Below are 25,484 nucleotides of genomic sequence, written 5' to 3' on the forward strand. Positions count from 1 at the left end.
AGAAACATGTCTGCTATATACAGCCTGGTCACTGCTGCAGTAAACTGTAACATTTATCTCCAGCATAGAGTTGCCATCACCCTCCTGTTGCACATTCTGCTGTATGCAGTCTGAGCCTTTCTCTCATTTCCATCAATCTTCTGTGCTCATTTAATCTCAGTGACTTGCTTTTTCTTATATATGACTTCCCCTTCAGCACTATAATTTTACCTTTCTATCCAAGGAGTCTCACTCCATCCTCTCTTTCCCTTTGGCACAGCATCATCTCTTCCATCACAAATTGGCAGCATTCCTCCTGTACTACTGCTTTTATCTGGATTCAGTCCAAATACAGTCCAGCACAGAGCAACAGACAAACATTTGATGACCCCAGATAGCCCTTTTATTATACCAGGGTACACTGTAACTCCTGCAGCCACCCAACTGAAATGGGGAACCTGATCTGATTTAAAGTGTTAAATAATTGCAACCAGTAGTATCACACAGGACATTAGTTGTCCAAGACATCACTGCAGCCTGCATCCTGAATGCCTTGCGTTCTCACCACTTTGTTCATTCTGTTGAAATATTTGGTGCTGGTTTGGATTCTCTGAATATTTGTCCTTATTTTACTCCTCGTCTTTTATATCGTCTTGCTGTTTAAGATGACTGATGCAAAAGCCGTGGTTTCAGTTATGCTGAATGAGAAATCATAAGTGCTCGACTAATGGACACGCTAATAACGCTTATTAGTCCCGTCTCTCTGTATGCCCTTGCCTTGTGCTCACTGTCCCAGACAGTCTCCAATAGCTGACAGAGTCAAGGGGCCCATATTTCTGTTGACTGACCTAGACTATCATCAGAAATTGTGTTAATTAAGTCTTAACTTTACAACCTGCCCACCTTGCTGTGCACTTAATGCCTTTTTTGTACCCTTTATATTAAACCCCCATCTTCCTTCAGCATATTGTTTGACATTCCCTTGTTTGCCTTGCTATTGTCACTTGAATTTCACTGATTTGCCATGACTGATGATTATTCTGTGTGTTTCTTGTATTCCTCTTCTGATTTACAGTCACCCCTTAGCATTCCTTATCTTGCTGTCTTCTGCCTGCTTTCCTTCTCCTGTTCATCAATATTTTTGACCTCTCCTCTGGTCCCTCTCTCCCTCCTGGTCTCTCTCCCTCCCCTCTCTCGCTCTGTTCTGTCAGTATTACCAGACTCCAGCAAACAGTGGCAGAGCAGATCTCAACTCAGCATCCAGTCTGGATCATCCTGGAGACACTGCTTTCCTTCTATTCCTGTCTTTCGTTTCCATCTTTTGATTTAGACACCCTGCACTGCTTTGTTCTTCACACATTTTTTCATCTTACCCATTGATGTGGCTGTTATTTTCTTATTCATCTCCATTGACCCCCCCTCTCATGCACTTTACCCTTCCTCTCTTTCTCATCTGTTTCTTTCATTCTCTGTCCTACCTTCCACTGTCCCGTCTTACTTATCTTCCACTATTCTGCCACTGTCACACGCTTCACTACCTTGTGTCAACCCCCTCTCCCTTTTTGGCTTTGCCTTATGGATATTCTACACTGGTTTTGTTTATACCTTGGTGTGTTCTGCAGCTTGGTACCTTGTTATGGCCACCCACAGCCATGTCGTATTCTTGCCCGTATTGGGCACACAGTTCGTCTCGGTGCCCTCTTACCCCTGGCTGGACACTCTCAAACAAGAATCCAGAACGTTCTTTCCCGGATTAGCCGCAGCAGTTTGCTTCCCTACAACCTGAGTCTGGAGGTGGTTTCCGGAGCCCCCAAAGAAAGGGACCCTGCCTCGCTGGCAAGATGGTTGTGCCAGGTATTGGTGGCACAAGGGGTGGCTGCAGTACTGGCATTTCCTCAGTCACAGGAGGAGCTACTACAATTGGAATTCTTGTCCAGTTTTTTGGAGATCCCATTTCTCAGTATTCTGGAGCAGGAGCAAATTGTTCCACTAACCTCTAAGGTAATTCATCAAAACCAATTAGTTTTGAAGTATTAGAAAAAGCCTGAAAAAGACATTAACGTCATCTAAAAAAAATAACCTCATAAAATACATGAAAATATAACAAAATCTCAGTCCATTCATCATTTCTCTGATACTCTTACATGATCGTACATTTCACTATATACTTATAAAATATGTCGCTTTACAACTTAACTGTAGACCAGCATCATCAAAGCATTAAGTATTCTATGGATATTCTATACTGCCTGCACTTATTACTCACATTTGCTTAACCCTCGTTTCGCAGCTTAGAGCTCAAACTCCTTCTCCAATGTCATTTATCTTTGGTCTCTTGTCTGTTTTGTCTGATGTTTATTGGGCACTCAGTTTACCATCCTTCAGCCAATCATAGACAGTAATGACTGCCATAGTTTCCTTGCAGTAATCAAGTAAAGGTCAACCTATTTAGCAGATTTTTTTTTTAGTCTATAATTGTTAAAACCCCACATACATCTGATTCCTAGTTTATTATCATTGTTCCCAAATCAATATATATATATATATATACAGGTCTGTATACTGTGTTTGTTACTATGTATGTTATATAAAACATGTCTTAGTCTAACAAATCCTGATCTATCAGTTGTGTGTATTTGGGAGGGGCAAGCAAATGCTAATCAGCAAAGCCTGCTGGACTGCTATCTAATTAGTTATAATGATATTTGGGTTTGCTTGTAAGAAAAATGAGGACTGAGCGAGAAGAAGGAAAACACAAGTATGCATAGCTCATTAGCGTTAATGTTTCCTCGCAGTCCTGAGTAAGAACAAAAACATACCAATCATTGGCGCTTCATCACTTGTCATTTGAAATATTGACAAAATGACAAACATAAAAAGGTATCCATCTAGGAGCATCTCACAATAAACTTAAGCTTTTCTTTATCCATTTATTGATTTTTTGTTTTACATTTTGATGCTTTTTTTTTAACCATAAAGCAATAGTGTCCCACAATACAAACTCACCAAATACACTTGCCTAGGCAGATGTGGGATCAGGAGAAAGCACACAATAACACACATTATTAGGATGAGTGATATGAATGTACAATATATATGTAAAGTGTTGCATACTGTGACAGCACTATATAAGTACCTGAAATAAATAAATAAAATAAATTAGGGCAATAATATGCTGCAAAAAAGATTGACGAGACTTGTGCCTATGTTGTTATCCACTCATTGGTCAAGATAAAAAAAGTTTTACTTGAAAGTGCATCTAATCCCTAGAACAAAAATGTAATTTCATGCTGATTTAACAAATGCAAAAGCAGAGAGACCTCTCCTAATTTTTAGAAGATATGCCCATCTCTGTGCTGCAATCAGGCAGATCAATCAAAAAACTCAAATCACTCAAACCCTCTAGGCCAGATTTTCCCAACCCCTTTACTGCTTAAAATAATTTTAAGACTTCGGGAAACCCCTGCTAACAAATATTTTCACCTTCAGCTCATGGTACATTAGCATGATTAATAAATTGCACACAATTTTAAATAAAATATTAAATAATGTGGCATATCTGATATATTTGACACCAAGGGCAAATCTCGTATCAACATCCACCTACTACCTATGGCAAAAATATTTTCAGTAATAATATTAATAATTATAAAAATAAAAGAAAGCACAACATTTTTGAAAATTTTGATGTGCCCTAAAATTTGTGGCCACTGTAGATGTAAATCCTTACATTGTGGTCAGTGGAAAATTGCCTTCTTGCATTGGTGATCAGTGTAGGTGAGAGATCAATTCTCCATTTCTCACTGCTCAAGGAATCCTTAGCAACCTCAAGCAGGTTGCTTGAACAGTGAGCAATGGAGAATTGATCTCCCACTTACACTGACCACCAACATAAGAAGGCAATTTTCTACTGACCACATTGGGATTACTTGGCTGCCCTAGGCCAATTTGTGACATCATCAACTCTGTGCTTGTTATAACTGCAGCTCCGTATTAGGTTTCGATTAAAGTTTTTGTAAACCCTAACAATCAACCTCTCTTACAGTGTTGGTCCTCCTTTTTTGAACATATCATTTAATGTGTTAGATCTGTTATTTATTTATTTTTTTAAAGTGAGTAAAAGATACCCATTATTCCTGTCTGAAATTTTTTGTACTATTATCTGAAACAATGCTATTATCACTGCCAAGTTCACCTCTGTTCTAATGAGGAAATTGGCAGGGTCTACATTCCTTTAGACGTGATTTCTCTTTGGGGGTATCTCACCAAAAATTACAATTTTGTTGCAGGGGATGCTCAAAATGTGATTTGTATCTTAGAACAGACTTCTGGGAAAATCAGTAAGCCAATCATACAAAGAGGAAATTACATTTCTGGGGGGCGTTCTCTACACCATCTGTGTAGAGAATGCCTCCAGGTAGCCAAATTGCATTGCATTTTGCAGATTGAAAAGGAAAGATAATTTTTAATAACATTCAATTAACATTCAACATGACTTGTGTCACAATTGTATACACTATAATCTTTTTCATGTGCAAATTTTTTTCCCACGAAGGTGGAGTTACCCTTTAACCGGTTCCCGCCCGGCCAATAGCACAAAGGTGACCGGCAAAACACCTCGTCCCTCCGGGTGGACACCATATGGCATCCTTTCATGCATGCACAGTGCGCCTGCCTGCAGGGCCGCTCTGCGGCGCAATCTGTCACCGGCCATGTACCTCGGACATGGCCGATGACAGATCTGTGTACCGGCCCCGTTTCAGTACCATGTGACCTGCTGTGACCAATCACAGCAGGTCACATGACAGTTGTATACAATGGATAGCTTCCTTTCATGCCATCCATTGTATACAAGTGTGTCTAGCTGTGAATGGTCACAGCGATCACATGCACAAGCTGAGCCAATCACAGCCCAGCTGTGTCATGTGCTTAGCCGTGGCCAAATCACAGCTAAGCACAAAAAAAAACCCCTGAATGAATCGGTCATTCAGGTAAATGCTTGCTTATAGCAAAGTAATTCTTTGCTGTAAGCAAATTGTGTAAAAAAAATAAATAAATACTGATCACTTCTCCAAAGTAGTACAATGTTACTATGGTAACATTATACTACTTTGGTCATAGTGAAATCTGAAAAAAAAATCTTAAAAAAAGAGAAAAAAATTTAATAAAAAATTAAAAATAATAAATAAAGTAAAAAAATTATCAATTTTTTTTTTCGTACTGTCACCAGTCAGTGTCCCTGATCACTGCCATGCCAGTTATATGATGACTAGAGATGAGCGAATCGAAGTATCCGAAGTGGAATTCGAGTCGAATATCGGAAAAATTTCGATTCGTGCCGAATCCGAAAAATAGCCTAATTCGGAATTTATAGCGCGAATCGAAATTTTTCAGAAAATGGCGGCTGACATGTGCGGCGACGGAGCGGGGATGTCTGGGAAGGCGCGCAGACAAGGCGCGCTGACCCATAATGCATTCCTCAACTACATGTGATCGCATCAGCCTATCAGCAGCCAGCCAGCCAGCACTGTGTAATGGTCGAGCTATAAATAGCGGCCATTTTGGAATTCTTCATTTGCCTGCAGTTATTGAACAGAGGCAGACCGCTCTGTACTAGGGACAGGGACAGAGTTAGGGCCACAGAAACGATAATTGGGGACAGAGAAAAGTTACTTAGGGACAGAGAACCATTACTCAGGGACACAGACTTGTTAATGAGGGCCACAGAATCGTTATTTAGGGACAAAGAAACGCTAGTTAGGGCCACAGAATTCATAATCAGGGACAGACAGAATTGTTACTCAGTGCCAGAGAATTGTTACTTAGGGCCACAGAAACGTTATTAGGGCCACAGAATTGTTACTCAGGGACAGACAGAATTGTTACTGAGTGCCAGAGAATTGTTACTCAGGGACAGACAGAATTGTTACTGAGTGCCAGAGAATTGTTACTTAGGGCCACAGAAACTTTAATTAGGGCCACAGAATTTTTACTCAGGGACAGACAGAATTGTTACTGAGTGCCAGAGAATTGTTACTCAGGGACAGACAGAATTGTTACTGAGTGCCAGAGAATTGTTACTCAGGGCCACAGAAACTTTACTTAGGGCCACAGAATTTTTACTCAGGGACAGACAGAATTGTTACTGAGTGCCAGAGAATTGTTACTCAGGGACAGACAGAATTGTTACTGAGTGCCAGAGAATTGTTACTTAGGGCCACAGAAACTTTACTTAGGGCCACAGAATTGTTACTCGCACAGACACAGAATTGTTACTCGCACAGACACAGAATTGTTACTGAAGGCCACAGAACTGTTACTTAGGGCCACAGAATTGTTACTCGCACAGACACAGAATTGTTACTCGCACAGACACAGAACTGTTACTGAGGGCCACAGAACTGTTACTTAGGGACAAAGAAACGCTAGTTAGGGCCACAGAATTCATACTCAGGGACAGACAGAATTGTTACGGAGTGCCAGAGAATTGTTACTCAGGGACAGACAGAATTGTTACGGAGTGCCAGAGAATTGTTACTCAGGGACAGACAGAATTGTTACTGAGTGCCAGAGAATTGTTACTTAGGGCCACAGAAACTTTAATTAGGGCCACAGAATTTTTACTCAGGGACAGACAGAATTGTTACTGAGTGCCAGAGAATTGTTACTCAGGGACAGACAGAATTGTTACCGAGTGCCAGAGAATTGTTACTCAGGGACAGACAGAATTGTTACTGAGTGCCAGAGAATTGTTACTTAGGGCCACAGAAACTTTAATTAGGGCCACAGAATTTTTACTCAGGGACAGACAGAATTGTTACTGAGTGCCAGAGAATTGTTACTCAGGGACAGACAGAATTGTTACCGAGTGCCAGAGAATTGTTACTCAGGGACAGACAGAATTGTTACTGAGTGCCAGAGAATTGTTACTTAGGGCCACAGAAACTTTAATTAGGGCCACAGAATTTTTACTCAGGGACAGACAGAATTGTTACTGAGTGCCAGAGAATTGTTACTCAGGGACAGACAGAATTGTTACTGAGTGCCAGAGAATTGTTACTTAGGGCCACAGAAACTTTAATTAGGGCCACAGAATTTTTACTCAGGGACAGACAGAATTGTTACTGAGTGCCAGAGAATTGTTACTCAGGGACAGACAGAATTGTTACCGAGTGCCAGAGAATTGTTACTCAGGGACAGACAGAATTGTTACTGAGTGCCAGAGAATTGTTACTTAGGGCCACAGAAACTTTAATTAGGGCCACAGAATTTTTACTCAGGGACAGACAGAATTGTTACTGAGTGCCAGAGAATTGTTACTCAGGGACAGACAGAATTGTTACGGAGTGCCAGAGAATTGTTACTCAGGGCCACAGAAACTTTACTTAGGGCCACAGAATTTTTACTCAGGGACAAACAGAATTGTTACTGAGTGCCAGAGAATTGTTACTCAGGGACAGACAGAATTGTTACTGAGTGCCAGAGAATTGTTACTCAGGGACAGACAGAATTGTTACTGAGTGCCAGATAATTGTTACTCAGGGCCCCAGAAACTTTACTTAGGGCCACAGAATTTTTACTCAGGGACAGACAGAATTGTTACTGAGTGCCAGAGAATTGTTACTCAGGGACAGACAGAATTGTTACTGAGTGCCAGAGAATTGTTACTTAGGGCCACAGAAACTTTAATTAGGGCCACAGAATTTTTACTCAGGGACAGACAGAATTGTTACTGAGTGCCAGAGAATTGTTACTCAGGGACAGACAGAATTGTTACGGAGTGCCAGAGAATTGTTACTCAGGGACAGACAGAATTGTTACTGAGTGCCAGAGAATTGTTACTTAGGGCCACAGAAACTTTAATTAGGGCCACAGAATTTTTACTCAGGGACAGACAGAATTGTTACTGAGTGCCAGAGAATTGTTACTCAGGGACAGACAGAATTGTTACCGAGTGCCAGAGAATTGTTACTCAGGGACAGACAGAATTGTTACTGAGTGCCAGAGAATTGTTACTTAGGGCCACAGAAACTTTAATTAGGGCCACAGAATTTTTACTCAGGGACAGACAGAATTGTTACTGAGTGCCAGAGAATTGTTACTCAGGGACAGACAGAATTGTTACGGAGTGCCAGAGAATTGTTACTCAGGGACAGACAGAATTGTTACTGAGTGCCAGAGAATTGTTACTTAGGGCCACAGAAACTTTAATTAGGGCCACAGAATTTTTACTCAGGGACAGACAGAATTGTTACTGAGTGCCAGAGAATTGTTACTCAGGGACAGACAGAATTGTTACCGAGTGCCAGAGAATTGTTACTCAGGGACAGACAGAATTGTTACTGAGTGCCAGAGAATTGTTACTTAGGGCCACAGAAACTTTAATTAGGGCCACAGAATTTTTACTCAGGGACAGACAGAATTGTTACTGAGTGCCAGAGAATTGTTACTCAGGGACAGACAGAATTGTTACCGAGTGCCAGAGAATTGTTACTCAGGGCCACAGAAACTTTACTTAGGGCCAGAGAATTTTTACTCAGGGACAGACAGAATTGTTACTGAGTGCCAGAGAATTGTTACTCAGGGACAGACAGAATTGTTACGGAGTGCCAGATAATTGTTACTCAGGGCCCCAGAAACTTTACTTAGGGCCACAGAATTTTTACTCAGGGACAGACAGAATTGTTACTGAGTGCCAGAGAATTGTTACTCAGGGACAGACAGAATTGTTACTGAGTGCCAGAGAATTGTTACTTAGGGCCACAGAAACTTTACTTAGGGCCACAGAATTGTTACTCGCACAGACACAGAATTGTTACTCGCACAGACACAGAATTGTTACTGAGGGCCACAGAACTGTTACTTGGGGCCACAGAAACGTTAATCAGGGACACAGAATTGTTACTGAGGGCCACAGAACTGTTACTTAGGGCCACAGAATTGTTACTCGCACAGACACAGAATTGTTACTCAGGGACACAGAATTGTTACTCAGGGACACATAATCGTTTAATTAAAGAGTATGTCAGACAACATGCAGAGGAGTGGCAGAGGAGGCAATGTTTTAGGAGCGAGCAGACGTGGCAGCAGAGGAAGGGGTCGAGGCAGCACTATTCGCAGCCAGAGGCCAGTGCTCCCGGTGTCATCCAGCGGTCGTGTCTCCACCGACAACCCTGCCGTCGTCGATTGGTTGGCTCGGTCGTCTTCCTCTTCCCAGGTCACCTCTGACACCTACAGCCAACGGTCGGTGGGTACGTCAGACACAACCGTTAGTTGGCATGGCCCGGGACCAAGCCCACTGAAATCACGTGTCCTCTACCTGCCCCTGTCCTTTGGTGTTCCCTCACCAAGCGAAGTATCGCATGCTGTGGGCTCAGCCCCACTGTACAGTGAGGAAGAGCTAACAGAGGGCGGTCAGGAACGGGGGGAGACATCCGCCTTTTCAGCAGCCAGGCGAAGAAGTAGTGGCGAGGAGAGTGGCTCGGTAGCCGGTCTAGAGACAGGTCTGTCTCCTGACCCAGACGCAGCCGAGGGGGCTAGTAGTGAGGCGGAGACCCTACTTGATGATGAGGAGGTTGATCGCACTTGGCAGCCTCGTCGTCATCAGGCAATTTCTTCCGCATCATCAGGAGAAGAGGGTGGCAGCTTGGCAGCGAGCAAAACAGTCGGTGGGTTGCCCAGGAGACAGCAGCAGGGTCGCAGCAGTGTCAGTGGAGCCAAACGTCCACGGAGTAGAGCACCAGCTCCACTGCAGCCTACCACCACGGCCAGTAGTGGTGCCGGTGTGCACGGAGGAAGCAGCAGTCAGCCAGTGAGGAGTATCGGGGGCAAAGTTTCCTACTCGGCGGTGTGGCAATTTTTCGTCAAGCCGCCCGAGGAAGTAAACGTAGCCGTATGTCGACTATGTGGCCAGAAAGTCAAGCGTGGCCAGGGGGCCCATGTTGGGACTACAGCGTTGCGGCAGCATATGCAGCGTCGCCATTTGGTGGCCTGGGAAAACAGTGATAAAGATACGGCGGTTCTGCCCGCCCCAGCCCCCGCTCCATCACCCGCTCCGTTACTTGCTCCGTCACCCGACGTCAATCGCCCTCCATCAGCCAGTCAAGGCTCCAACACCTCTGCTGAGGGGAGTTGTCGCTCGTTGGCATCTTCCGCTCGTTCAGATGCTCCTTCTCCTGCTACTCCTCTTCACGGATTCCGTCAGCAGTCTTTCTTGGAATCCGTTTCCAAGAGACAACAGTTTGCGAGCACGCACCCGACGGTGCAAAAGCTGAACGTCCTCCTGTCCAAGTTGCTGGTGCTGCAGTCCCTCCCTTTCCAAGTGGTGGACTCAGCACCTTTCAGAGAAATGATGGCTTGTGCCGCGCCGCGGTGGAGAGTGCCAAGCCGTCATTTCTTCGCCAAAAAGGCAGTGCCAGCCCTGCATTCACATGTAGAAGACATGGTGGGCCAGTCTTTGAGCATGTCGGTCTCTGCCAAAGTGCACGGCAGCGCCGACGTGTGGAGCTGTAACTACGGTCAGGGACAGTACATGTCATTTACGGCCCACTGGGTGAACGTGGTGCCGTCACAGCCGCACCAGCAACTTGGACAGGTCACGCCGCTTTTGCCTCCACGTTTGCACGTCCTTGGTCCGGCAAAGATGTCCGCCTCTACCACCTCTTCTTCCGCCGTGTCCTCAGCCGCCACCCCCGTGCCAAGTCCCATTACCCGACCGGCATATCACATGTGCAGGGCGCAACGGTGTCACGCTGTTCTGCACCTGGTATGCCTTGGCGAACGTAGTCACACAGGGGAGGAACTTCTGAGTGTAATGAACAGAGAAATCGACAGATGGCTGTCTCCGCGCAAACTGAAAATCGGAACCATGTTGACCGACAACGGAAAGAACATGGTGTCTGCTCTGCGTCAAGGAAGGTTGTGCCATGCGCCATGCATGGCTCACGTGTTCAATCTGGTTGTCAAGCGGTTCTTAAAATCCACCATCCCACTGCAAGACATCCTTAAAATGTCACGTAAACTTTGCATGCATTTCAGCCATTCCTACACCGCAAAGCACACCCTCCTTGAGCTGCAGCGGCAGAACGGAATTCCACAGCATCGCCTGATCTGCGACGTTGCAACAAGGTGGAATTCAACCCTACACATGTTAGACCGCCTTTACGAACAGCGAAAGGCCATCACCGATTTCCTGATGTTACAAGCGGATAAAGGTACTCCCCTGTGTAACTTCGATGTCAGCCATTGGCAGCTCATGCGTGACACCTGCCGCTTGCTCAGGCCCTTTGAGGAGGCCACGCTATTCGTGAGTCGGCAGGACTATGGGATGAACGACGTCATTCCTCTGTTGCACGTCCTTGAACAAATGCTGTTAACAATGGCTGGTCAGGGTGCGGTAGACGTGGCGCACAGATCTCAACGCCACATGACCCCTGTGGGGGCAGGACAGGAAGAAGAGGAGGAGGTAGAGGAGGACATTTGTGCTCAGGAATTATTGAGTGAAATGGGTGGTTTTTCCACTCAGCGGACAGGAGTGGAGGAGCAGGAGCATCTGGTAGAGGAGGAGGAGGAGGAGACAGAGGACCCAGACGCACCGTGGCAGTATGCTGTGGAGATGGAGGCAGGGAGTCCCTCGCATTCCTTGGCACAAATGGCCCATAGCATGCTCGGTTGCTTGCGTAGCGACAGCCGAATAATAACCATCAGACAGAGGGATGACTTTTGGCTGTCCACCTTGTTGGACCCTCGCTACCGTTCCAAAATGGTGGCCTTTTTCACACCTGCTGAGAGGGAGGCCAAAATAACGTACTATAAAAACCACCTATGTAGTCAGTTGGTCTCTGCCTTTGTGCGCCAACGTCCATCCTCAGACACTGTGGGCCCTGTGCGCTCGCGTTCCGCTGCCATGGCAGCAGGGGAGGGGTGGGGTGGTAGGAGCAGTGGCAGCTCCACCAGCAGCAGCTGCCTCAGTCTGCAGTCGATGATGAGTAGCTTTCTTCACCAGCGCAGTGAGGAAACTACTAACCAGCCGCAGCAGCAGCAGCAGCAGCATCAGGTGGACCTGGAGCAGGACCTCAAACAACAGGCTTGGGCCTACTTGGACAGCACCCTGCCAACCGAGGTAGACAATCCCCTTGACTACTGGGCAACGAAACTTGACCTTTGGCCCCAACTAGCTGAATTTGCCCTTGAAAGGCTGTCATGCCCAGCCAGTAGCGTGGCATCGGAGCGCGTGTTTAGTGCGGCAGGAGGTATTGTAACTCCGCGGAGGACACGACTGTCCACCCAAAGTGTGGAGAGACTCACGTTTGTGAAAATGAATCAGGCGTGGATTAGTCTGGATTTCAAACCACCAGTTCCTGACACAACTGACTAAATCCGCCATGAATCATGCCTCAAACATGTGCCACTTTGAGGTCTCCTCACACACTGCTGGTGTGTAGAATTTTTTGACATAGGGTGCTGGCAGATTATGGGCCTCCTATAGCTGCTGCCAGGCCCCTAATCTGCCATAGGCCCCTATATACCGCTTCCTCATGCTGCTGCCAGGTCCAGAGTCTCTCATGCCATGTGCCACTTTCAGGTCTCCTCACACTGCTGGTGTGTTGAATTTTTTGACATAGGGTGCTGGCAGATTATGGGCCTCCCATAGCTGCTGCCAGGCCCCTAATCTGCCATGGGCCCCTATATACCGCCTCCTCATGCTGCTGCCAGGTCCACAGTGTCTCATGCCATGTGCCACTTTCAGGTCTCCTCACACTGCTGGTGTGTTGAATTTTTTTACATAGGGTGCTGGCAGATTATGGGCCTCCTATAGCTGCTGCCAGGCCCCTAATCTGCCATAGGCCCCTATATACCGCTTCCTCATGCTGCTGCCAGGTCCAGAGTCTGTCATGGGTCCCTGTACGGCCTCCCATTGCTGCTGTCTCCATCGCCACACTCTGCCATGTGCCACTTTCAGGTCTCCTCACACACTGCTGGTGTGTAGAATTTTTTGACATAGGGTGCTGGCAGATTATGGGCCTCCCATTGCTGCTGCCAGGCCCCTAATCTGCCATAGGCCCCTATATACCGCTTCCTCATGCTGCTGCCAGGTCCAGAGTCTCTCATGCCATGTGCCACTTTCAGGTCTCCTCACACTGCTGGTGTGTAGAATTTTTTTGACATAGGGTGCTGGCAGATTAAGGGCCTCCCATAGCTGCTGCCAGGCCCCTAATCTGCCATGGGCCCCTATATACCGCCTCCTCATGCTGCTGCCAGGTCCAGAGTCTGTCATGGGTCCCTGTACGGCCTCCCATTGCTGCTGTCTCCATCGCCACACTCTGCCATGTGCCACTTTCAGGTCTCCTCACACACTGCTGGTGTGTAGAATTTTTTGACATAGGGTGCTGGCAGATTAAGGGCCTCCCATAGCTGCTGCCAGGCCCCTAATCTGCCATGGGCCCCTATATACCGCCTCCTCATGCTGCTGCCAGGTCCAGAGTCTGTCATGGGTCCCTGTACGGCCTCCCATTGCTGCTGTCTCCATCGCCACACTCTGCCATGTGCCACTTTCAGGTCTCCTCACACACTGCTGGTGTGTAGAATTTTTTGACATAGGGTGCTGGCAGATTATGGGCCTCCCATTGCTGCTGCCAGGCCCCTAATCTGCCATAGGCCCCTATATACCGCTTCCTCATGCTGCTGCCAGGTCCAGAGTCTCTCATGCCATGTGCCACTTTCAGGTCTCCTCACACTGCTGGTGTGTAGAATTTTTTGACATAGGGTGCTGGCAGATTAAGGGCCTGCCATAGCTGCTGCCAGGCCCCTAATCTGCCATAGGCCCCTATATACCGCTTCCTCATTCTGCTGCCAGGTCCAGAGTCTCTCATGCCATGTGCCACTTTCAGGTCTCCTCACACTGCTGGTGTGTAGAATTTTTTTGACATAGGGTGCTGGCAGATTATGGGCCTCCTATAGCTGCTGCCAGGCCCCTAATCTGCCATAGGCCCCTATATACCGCTTCCTCATGCTGCTGCCAGGTCCAGAGTCTCTCATGCCATGTGCCACTTTCAGGTCTCCTCACACTGCTGGTGTGTAGAATTTTTTTGACATAGGGTGCTGGCAGATTAAGGGCCTCCCATAGCTGCTGCCAGGCCCCTAATCTGCCATAGGCCCCTATATACCGCCTCCTCATGCTGCTGCCAGGTCCAGAGTCTGTCATGGGTCCCTGTACGGCCTCCCATTGCTGCTGTCTCCATCGCCACACTCTGCCATGTGCCACTTTCAGGTCTCCTCACACTGCTGGTGTGTTGAATTTTTTGACATAGGGTGCTGGCAGATTATGGGCCTCCTATAGCTGCTGCCAGGCCCCTAATCTGCCATAGGCCCCTATATACCGCTTCCTCATGCTGCTGCCAGGTCCAGAGTCTCTCATGCCATGTGCCACTTTCAGGTCTCCTCACACTGCTGGTGTGTAGAATTTTTTTGACATAGGGTGCTGGCAGATTAAGGGCCTCCCATAGCTGCTGCCAGGCCCCTAATCTGCCATGGGCCCCTATATACCGCCTCCTCATGCTGCTGCCAGGTCCAGAGTCTGTCATGGGTCCCTGTACGGCCTCCCATTGCTGCTGTCTCCATCGCCACACTCTGCCATGTGCCACTTTCAGGTCTCCTCACACACTGCTGGTGTGTAGAATTTTTTGACATAGGGTGCTGGCAGATTATGGGCCTCCCATTGCTGCTGCCAGGCCCCTAATCTGCCATAGGCCCCTATATACCGCTTCCTCATGCTGCTGCCAGGTCCAGAGTCTCTCATGCCATGTGCCACTTTCAGGTCTCCTCACACTGCTGGTGTGTAGAATTTTTTGACATAGGGTGCTGGCAGATTAAGGGCCTCCCATAGCTGCTGCCAGGCCCCTAATCTGCCATAGGCCCCTATATACCGCCTCCTCATGCTGCTGCCAGGTCCAGAGTCTGTCATGGGTCCCTGTACGGCCTCCCATTGCTGCTGTCTCCATCGCCACACTCTGCCATGTGCCACTTTCAGGTCTCCTCACATTGCTGGTGTGTTGAATTTTTTGACATAGGGTGCTGGCAGATTATGGGCCTCCTATAGCTGCTGCCAGGCCCCTAATCTGCCATAGGCCCCTATATACCGCTTCCTCATGCTGCTGCCAGGTCCAGAGTCTCTCATGCCATGTGCCACTTTCAGGTCTCCTCACACTGCTGGTGTGTAGAATTTTTTTGACATAGGGTGCTGGCAGATTATGGGCCTCCTATAGCTGCTGCCAGGCCCCTAATCTGCCATAGGCCCCTATATACCGCCTCCTCATGCTGCTGCCAGGTCCAGAGTCTGTCATGGGTCCCTGTACGGCCTCCCATTGCTGCTGTCTCCATCGCCACACTCTGCCATGTGCCACTTTCAGGTCTCCTCACACACTGCTGGTGTGTAGAATTTTTTGACATAGGGTGCTGGCAGATTACGGGCCTCCCATAGCTGCTGCCAGGCCCCTAATCTGCCATGGGCCCCTATACCGACTCCTCATGCTGTGACGTTGCAACAAGGTGGAATTCAACCCTACATATGTTAGACCGCCTTTACGAACAGCAAAAGGCCATCACAGATTTCCTGATGTTAAAAGCGGATAAAGGTATTCCCTGTGTAACTTAGATGTCAGCCATTGGCAGCTCATGCGTGACACCTGCGCTTGCTCAGGCCCTTTGAGGAGGCCACGCTATTCGTGAGTCGGCAGGACTATGGGATGAACGACGTCATTCCTCTGTTGCACGTCCTGGAACAAATGCTGTTAACAATGGCTGGTCAGGGTGCGGTAGACGTGGCGCACAGATCTCAACGCCACATGACCCCTGTGGGGGCAGGACAGGAAGAAGAGGAGGAGGTAGAGGAGGACATTGGTGCTCAGGAATTATTGAGTGAAATGGGTGGTTTTTCCACTCAGCGGACAGGAGTGGAGGAGCAGGAGCATCTGGTAGAGGAGGAGGAGGAGGAGGAGACAGAGGACCCAGACGCACCGTGGCAGTATGCTGTGGAGATGGAGGCAGGGAGTCCCTCGCATTCCTTGGCACAAATGGCCCATAGCATGCTCGGTTGCTTGCGTAGCGACAGCCGAATAATAACCATCAGACAGAGGGATGACTTTTGGCTGTCCACCTTGTTGGACCCTCGCTACCGTTCCAAAATGGTGGCCTTTTTCACACCTGCTGAGAGGGAGGCCAAAATAACGTACTATAAAAACCACCTATGTAGTCAGCTGGTCTCTGCCTGTCTGCGCCAACGTCCATCCTCAGACACTGTGGGCCCTGTGCGCTCGCGTTCCGCTGCCATGGCAGCAGGGGAGGGGTGGGGTGGTAGGAGCAGTGGCAGCTCCACCAGCAGCGGCTGCCTCAGTCTGCAGTCGATGATGAGTAGCTTTCTTCACCAGCGCAGTGAGGAAACTACTAACCAGCCGCAGCAGCAGCAGCAGCAGCAGCATCAGGTGGACCTGGAGCAGGACCTCAAACAACAGGCTTAGGCCTACTTGGACAGCACCCTGCCAACCGAGGTAGACAATCCCCTTGACTACTGGGCAACGAAACTTGACCTTTGGCCCCAACTAGCTGAATTTGCCCTTGAAAGGCTGTCATGCCCGGCCAGTAGCGTGGCATCGGAGCGCGTGTTTAGTGCGGCAGGAGGTATTGCAACTCCGCGGAGGACACGACTGTCCACCCAAAGTGTGGAGAGACTGACGTTTGTGAAAATGAATCAGGCGTGGATTAGTCTGGATTTCAAACCACCAGTTCCTGACACAACTGACTAAATCCGCCATGAATCATGCCCCAAACATGTGCCACTTTCAGGTCTCCTCACACTGCTGGTGTGTTCCATTTTTTGTCATAGGGTGCTGGCAGATTACGGGCCTCCCATAGCTGCTGCCAGGCCCCTAATCTGCCATGGGCCCCTATACCGCCTCCTCATGCTGCTGCCAAGTCCAGAGTCTCTCATGGGTCCCTGTACGGCCTCCCATTGCTGCTGTCTCCATCGCCACACTCTGCCATGTGCCACTTTCAGGTCTCCTCACACTGCTGGTGTATTCCATTTTTTGTCATAGGGTGCTGGCAGATTACGGGCCTCCCATAGCTGCTGCCAGGCCCCTAATCTGCCATGGGCCCCTATACCGCCTCCTCATGCTGCTGCCAGGTCCAGAGTGTGTCATGGGTCCCTGTACGGCCTCCCATTGCTGCTGTCTCCATCGCCACACTCTGCCATGTGCCACTTTCAGGTCTCCTCACACTGCTGGTGGGTTCCATTTTTTGTCATAGGGTGCTGGCAGATTACGGGCCTCCCATAGCTGCTGCCAGGCCCCTAATCTGCCATGGGCCCCCGTACCGACTCCTCATGCTGCTGCCAGGCCCGTAATCTGTCATGGGCCCCTGTTGTCGCTTGTTGGCATATTCCGCTCGTTCAGATGCTCCTTCTCCTGCTACTCCTCTTCACGGATTCCGTCAGCAGTCTTTCTTGGAATCCGTTTCCAAGAGACAACAGTTTGCGAGCACGCACCAGACGGTGCAGAAACTGAACGTCCTCCTGTCCAAGTTGCTGCTGCCAGGCTCGTAATCTGTCATGCGCCCCTGTACCGCCTCCTCATGCTGCTGCCAGGTCCAGAGTGTGTCATGGGCCCCCGTACCGACTCCAAATGCTGCTGCCAGGCCCGTAATCTGTCATGGGCCCCTGTACCGCCTCCCCATGCTGCTGCCAGGTCCAGATTGTGTCATGGGTCCCTGTACGGCCTCCCATTGCTGCTGCCAGGCCTGTAATCTGCCATGGGCCCCCCTACCGACTCCTCATGCTGCTGCCAGGCCCGTAATCTGCCATGGGCCCCTGTACCGCCTCCTCATGCTGCTGCCAGGTCCAGAGTGTGTCATGGGTCCCTGTACGGCCTCCCATTGCTGCTGTCTCTATCGCCACACTCTGCCATGTGCCACTTTCAGGTCTCCTCACACTGCTGGTGGTTTCCATTTTTGTCATAGGGTGCTGCATGGCCTCCCATTGCTGCTGCCTCCACCGCCACACTGTGGCTCCACACTCTGGTTTTGGCCCCGTGACTGGCCAAATGAGTGAAGTGTGCGGTGATTCTAAGATCGACGGCACTCATCTGCATGTCATACTGCCTGACAGTATTATTTCTCTTCCCCAGCAGACTCCAAGGGCATTTAAATTAAAGGTACAGTGTTCAGCACTAATATTAAGTCTCTCTGAAGCCTAGAAACACCCTTTTTTAAGTTAAATTCACAGCGAATATATTCGACTCGAATCGAAATTTTTCTACGAATTCGCCGAATCAGTCGAATCGAATTTTTGAATACTTCGCTCATCTCTAATGATGACGCTTTAATTTTTAAAATTTTTTTTTAATTTTCGAAAAATGACAAACAAATTACAACTTCAAAAAACTTGCCATGCCTCTTATGAAATACGTCGGACTCTCTACTTTGCAAAAAGGGGTCATTTGGGGGATATCTGTACTGTTCTGACATTCTTGGACCTCAACAAATTAGATTGGCTGTCAGTACTTCAGGACTGATCAATTTTCAGATATACACCATAGTTTGTGAACTCTATAACTTTCCTACAGACTAAATAATACAGCCTAATTTGGGTTATTTTCACCAAAGACATGTAGCAGAATACATCTTGGCCTAAATTTATGAAGAACAATTATTTATTTGCAAATGTTTATAACGGAAACAAAGAAAAACGTGTTTGGTCTTTTTTTTGTTAATTTAGCAAAAAAATAAAAACCCCAGTGGTGATTAAATACCACCAAAAGAAAGCTAGTTGTGTGAAGAAAATGATAACATTTTATTTTGGGTACAATGTTGTATGACCGCGCAATTGTCATTCAAAGTGTGAGAGCGCTGAAACCTGAAAAATGGCCTGGGCAGGAAGGGGGTAAAAGTGCTCGGCATTGAAGTGGTTAAACGTGGCACTTCTGACACTCATCCATACCTTTGACTGAATGTTACTCCCTATACCATGTAATTATTGCAAATAATGTACAGATCATATCACTTGTAAATATCAGGCTGTGTGTAGGCAGTCCTCTCCAAGTTCCTGACTAGTGAGGCATGTAATGCAGCTGGACCACATATAAACAGATGGCTCAAGTGTTGGTTTTGACTGCTGCAATATTAATTCAATCATAAAACATAAAAGGTTCGATTTTTTACACAGGTGACCCAGCTACCCACATATTACCAAGACAGCTGCTCATCTGCTGGGTCACATTAATCATTTATGCCAGAGACACTTGGGTGCTTACAGTACTGTTTCTTTCCACTTTCTTAAGGATTACGCTTTTACAGTTAGAGTCATGTGATATGTGGCAACTAAAAAGAGGCATTTACTTTACTATTAGGATGGCATAAACTCTGCATAAAGCCCAATGAATCTTGTACACATGACAAAATGTGCATTGTGGCCCATTCCATCTACCAGTGGCTTATCCATAATGTTTGCAGTGCATGCAGGACACATGGGCCCAAAGGGGAATGGGGCCAACTGTGCTTTCACTCACTGCATCTCACAGAGTTGCAGCCGAACACTGAGTATAGTCCCAGCCTGCAGGTTTGACTTCATTTATTCAGAGAGAAAGAGTGCTGCTTTGCTAAACACTGCCACTTACCACCATTAAGTAAGCAGGGATGATAATTAACAGTTCATGGGCAAAGAAGGTAATTACCACTGTAATTACCATCAATGAGTCACGTGTTTTGTATAACACTAGCATTGGCCATCAATGCAGGAAGGGGGTTAAGCATTGCCATAAACTGCCAGTAAAAGAGGGTGTATACACTTCTACTACTGACCACCTATATGGAGGTTACTATTGTGGTCACTGACACCAATGATGCGGGTTATTATTATAGTCAATGCTGGGGGTTGTTACTGTGTCCACTGACACAAACCATTCCTACTTTTTGCTGCGTGCTGTATTTTTTTCTCAAGGAATGAGACCCAATTTATGATCTTGTACACATGTCTATTGTATTCAGAAAACACGCCTGCCATCTCCCAATAACACAAAATTTCCAATGACTATAATACCTCATATCTAAATAACACTAACAGAAAGGCATCTTCTCAGTAAGAGCTGTAAAAGTGTGGAATAGACTCTTTCAAGAACTAGTTCTGACCAGCTAAGTAAATTGCTTTAAAAAAGAGCCAGATGCATTCCTAAATGTACAAAGTATAACTGGATACTCTCATTTAACGGTAATAACATCAGGGGTAGTTGATCCAGGTAATATCCAACGACATCCTGGGGGATCGGGAAGGAATTTTTTGTTTTCCCTGCTGGAGCAAATTGGATCATGCTTTATTGGGGTTTTGTGCCTTCCTCTGGATCAACTGAGGGTATAGGATTGTGTATATGGAGGTTTTCTATTAGGTTGAAAAAAGACATACTGTAAGTCCATCCAGTTCAATCAACAGAAAAAAGACAAACTAACTATGTAAACAATGTAAAGCTTCAGTTTTGCCTTTGACTCAAATTATTAAAGAATTCTTCCATAGATGTCTAACTTATTGGTTGAGAACTTTTCAGTTCCTATTGAATTCCTTGAAAATAATATATATATATATTATATATATATATATATACATACAGGGCTTTTTTCAGCGTGTATGTGGGGGAACGCAGTTCCGACACCTCTAGCACTGAATGCGTGTAATGGCAAGGGGTGCTGAGGTGTGCTGGAGGATCTATTGTTGCTGGGAGGGATCTACTATTGAGGGAGGGTCTACTGTTGTTGGCTGATGGAGGGTCTATTGATGCTGGTTGCAAGAGATCTATTGTTGCTTATGGGAGTCCATTGTTGCTAGGGTGGATCTATTTTTGCTGGGGGTATTTTGTTGTGGTGAGGGTATATTGTTGCTGGGGAGATCTATTGTTGAAAGGGGGTGTACTGTTGCTGGCTGCAGGGGATCTATTATCATTAACAAATTAGTTAGCACCACAAAATGATACTTGGTCCTGTATTCTCTAAAAGGGGCGGTTCTGAAAGGTGGATAGGGGGTGCAACCAAGGGATGGTGCTTGGAGGTGGGTAGGGGGCAGAGACAAGGAGTGACTCAAAAGGGAGAGTTCCTCTGAGAAAAAAAAGCTCTGTGTGTGTATATATATATATATATATATATATATATACATTTAAAACGAAGCAAAGATGAACATAAAGGCAAGGGCACTCACTGTTATTTGAAAAAACATGAATAACAAGGCTTTATTCATTGATGTTCCTGTGGGTCACAGCCCACCTTTACTGATTACTGAATAAAGCTTTGGGTTAGTTATGCGCTTTCAAATACCTGTGAGTGTCCTGATCTTAATGTTTATTTACAATATATCTGTTTGGAGTGGAATTGGATAGTCCAGCAGTAGTAATAAGTTCTGTGTTTTAACAGTAATAATTAATGCAGTTAATGCATGCAATTTTAGATCAATAATACATATTATAAGGATGGAACCTGCCCTGATATTTATGGCTCAGCCCTGTGGAGGCAGATGCTGACACAATTCCCATCCAAGATGAGATACAGTATGCAGATACATTCACTCCTATGCAAAATGGCAGCAAACAATGGCAATATGTAGTTAATATTTTTTTAATCTAAGATAGCTATCCATTGCCATTTTTGTAAAGGGCTGAATATAACTGCATACATTAGCTGTATATATTAGCAATCAGCATCTTTCACCACAGTACACTGGATATAATACACCATGCACACCATATCTTCTTGCCAAATAGATCGTATACCCTCTGTGGAGCTGCCATCAGTGGATCAGCAGGCTGCCACTTTTCAGTTTGAAGTCAGATCTGCTTATGGCCAGATTCATACTCCCCAAGCCTCCCTATACTATGAAAGTGTCATTAATGTGTCATACTCACTTTGCCAATAGAGTATTCATTTATTGTGAATTGAAAAAAACCTGGTTGATCCTGCTGTTCAAAGTCTTTTGGTGTCCCCGTTGCAGTCAGAGATTCTGTAGACTAGCCATTGCCACATCTACTGAGCATGCTCCAGTTTCAGTTCCCTTCTAAGCTGTTCATTTCCTCCTTTTTCCTATCTGTGCAGCTCACATGACTATAAAGTCACACATATGGGCATATACACGGTAGTAAATGATACTCCTCCTTCCTGCCTCCATGTCTTCATATTGCTAAACACTATGGGGGGATATATGGTAAAAGATGGTGATTGATGGAGGCTTCATCTCCCTGTTAGTCCCAGCACATACACACCATAGACACAGGCTGGAGGGGTGTGACACAGCCTGTGATTGGCAGAAACCCCTACTGATATTTTTACAGTGTGAACAAAGTGAAAGCTATTGTCAGTTAACTTCAGCTCTGCCTACAAAAAAAAATAGTTTACATCTGCATTGGAATATAGATTTGTAATAAGCTTTAAAATATTTTGTTACTAATAATTATTTATTTTGATTCTCTATTCTGTAAGCCTTTTTTATGCCACGTGACCGGCACAGCACCAATTAGCATTGTGCAGACATAGATTAATAGTCTAGACCTCCTCTACTGCTATAAATCATACATCAGCAGAGTACTAGAAACTTCTCCCTCAGATTTTTCCCTGAGGACAGGAAAGACCTAGAAAACATCATATGACCTCTGAACAGCATTGATTAAACAAGGTACTCATTTTTTTGTATATTAAATTATATTAAATACAGTGGCATGATCTTTATACATAAATAGAATTAATACTGGAAATTAAACATTACATGTTTAGTACCACTTTAAAGTGATACTAAAGGCATTTTTTTTTTTTTTTTTAAAAACAAAGATGTCATACTTACCTGCTATGTGCAGTGGTTTTGCACAGAGCAGCCCCAATCGTCCTCTTCTCGGGTTCCCCCTCCTGCCAAGTGCCCCCAAAGCTGCTCTGCGTGTCCATTCACACATAGATCTGCCCCCCCCCCATTGGCTCACTGGCTGTGATGGACAGAAGCAGGAGCCAATGGCTGTCTCAGCCAATGAGGAGGGAGAGTCTCCAGAGAGTTGAGGCTCTCATGCTCATCGCTGGATTGAGAGGGGGCTCCGGTAAGTGTTGGTGGGCTGGGGGGGGGGGGGGGCTGCTGCACACAGAACACAGAAGGTTTTTACTTTCATGCATAGAATGAAGCCTTTGCAATGCAACCACTTTAAAGCTGAAAACCTGGTAAATTTAAAAGACAAAAATTCATGCAGCTTTTTATTATCTAACACATCATAAAATGTATATTTTAAATGTAAATAGATGAATTTGGCTACTGTGTTATTGGAGCTCTTCACAATTGGATACTTGGCTGGATCCGTTACTAAGGTCCCCTGAAGTTTCCCTTTAGATGGACTTACACAGTTGCTTCTATAGTGGCCTGCACCACCACAATTGTAACAGATTACAGGGTTTTTGTTGTTTCCAGCTAGAGTGGGGTTTGTCTTGATCTGAGGATGTCCCGATTCACCCCCTTTGGAGGACATCAACATGGCAATCATTTCTTTCAGTTCAGACACCTCAGCCCTCAATGAGGCTATTTCAGAGTGAGTATTTGTTGTACTTACTAACGCAACCCCAACAGCTGAATATGGTCCAGAGTATTTCTTTTTTCTTCTAACCTTGCTTCCTCCTCTCTTACAATTCTGATCAGCTCAGGATATTTTAAGTTTTCGTTGTCTGTCCGTGTCCTCAACTGGATCATAATAGGGTATAAGGGCTGTGCTCCTTGTAGAACCTGCTGAACTCTGATCTTGTCTACTGTGTTGGGGTTTATACCTTTCTTTGTTAACAGCTGATGTATAATCTCATCCAGGCGCATTATATACTCAGACAATTTCTCTCCTTTTGCCTGATAGGTGTGTTCAAATTTGTACATAAGATCTGAGATCTTATCTGTCTTCCCAAAAACATCTTGTAAAACACTGAGGTAGTCCTGGCCAGTACAGTCTGGTTGGCTGAGCTTTAGGTTTCGCACTGCCCTTGAAGCTGCTCTCCTTAAACGTTCAGAGATTCGCTGTTTCTTTTGTGTCTCAGAGACATCCCATTCATCTAACGCCTGTATGGCCTGTTCCATCCATTCCTCAAAATCATCTTCTCCCACTGGTGTAGGTTGCTTTCCAGAGAAGAATCACAATTTGCGATATTCAGACCTATTATTCAATGGAATAAATGTCAAACACTTCTCCACTAGATTCCAGAGGGTATTCAAAACCTCTAAGTCAGCAGTAGCTGGTGAAGAATCAGATTCAGCCTGAGCAGTATTTGCACTAGGAGGTATATTTGACCCTTTGGCAGGCTCCATCCTCACGTCTTTGGGGTGAGCTAGGTATAGCTAAATCAGGTAGGTGGAGCTAAATATCCCAGACGTGCCCCCAAATATAGCACACCCCTGTCCAAGTGACAATAAATTATGAAATATAAACGATCGTCAAATATAAGATTATTGAAGATGATAAACAGTTCAGTGCTGGGGGACTCGCAGGGAGTATGAGTGTAATCCAATCCCAGGAATAGATAAATTGCCTGCTTACCAGAAGCGCAATTACAATGCGCATGTACAGATTTCAAGTAGCCGGGGTCCCATGTAGGCGCTGCTTTATAGTACCCAGATGGTCCGTCGGTGGTAAGACGATGCTGACCTGGTCGGATCACACTGCTCCTTGGATCCACACAGAGAACCTAAAAATGCTGGGGATGAGGTATGGGAACTCAGTACCAGACGTAAAGAGTAAAAATACTCATAGTGTAGTATGTTTAAAATTATTTATTAGATCCAATACGTAAAACCATAAGAGTAACAGAAACGCATGCCTGCAGCCTGTAGCCAGTATAAGCAGCTTGAAAAAAAGGATTCTATACACTGACCAGTGAAAACCATGGGTGGGCCGCCGGACCTCCTGACCCGGCGGCGTAACGTCAAGGCGTGCAAAGGCTCCTCCTAGATGCGTTTCGTGTCAATACACGTCTACTGTAGGGGTGATGCCATCTACAGTAGACGTGTATTGACACGAAACGCGTCTAGGAGGAGCCTTTGCACACCTTGACGTTACGCCGCTGGGTCAGGAGGTCCGGCGGCCCACCCATGGTTTTCACTGGTCAGTGTATAGAATCCTTTTTTTCAAGCTGCTTATACTGGCTACAGGCTGCAGGCATGCGTTTCTGTTACTCTTATGGTTTTACGTATTGGATCTAATAAATAATTTTAAACATACTACACTATGAGTATTTTTACTCTTTACGTCTGGTACTGAGTTCCCATACCTCATCCCCAGCATTTTTAGGTTCTCTGTGTGGATCCAAGGAGCAGTGTGATCCGACCAGGTCAGCATCGTCTTACCACCGACGGACCATCTGGGTACTATAAAGCAGCGCCTACATGGGACCCCGGCTACTTGAAATCTGTACATGCGCATTGTAATTGCGCTTCTGGTAAGCAGGCAATTTATCTATTCCTGGGATTGGATTAC

General features: G+C 46.2%; 1 protein-coding gene across 1 annotated transcript in view; it reads left to right on the forward strand.

Moving 5' to 3' along the window:
- The first annotated feature begins 1,213 nt into the window (after positions 1-1,213).
- Positions 1,214-25,484, forward strand: part of GRIN3B (glutamate ionotropic receptor NMDA type subunit 3B) — a 91,101-nt gene continuing 66,830 nt past the window's right edge. The window contains exon 1 of the mRNA XM_089673580.1: positions 1,214-1,980. Within this exon, the coding sequence (XP_089529706.1) occupies positions 1,555-1,980 (426 nt within the window). The 5' untranslated portion in view covers positions 1,214-1,554. The remainder of the gene's footprint in view (positions 1,981-25,484) is intronic.

The sequence above is a fragment of the Staurois parvus genome, unplaced genomic scaffold (assembly GCF_062004578.1).
Source record: "Staurois parvus isolate SC_StPar_1 unplaced genomic scaffold, SC_StPar_1.0 ptg000141l, whole genome shotgun sequence".
In the NCBI taxonomy this organism is placed as follows: domain Eukaryota; kingdom Metazoa; phylum Chordata; class Amphibia; order Anura; family Ranidae; genus Staurois; species Staurois parvus.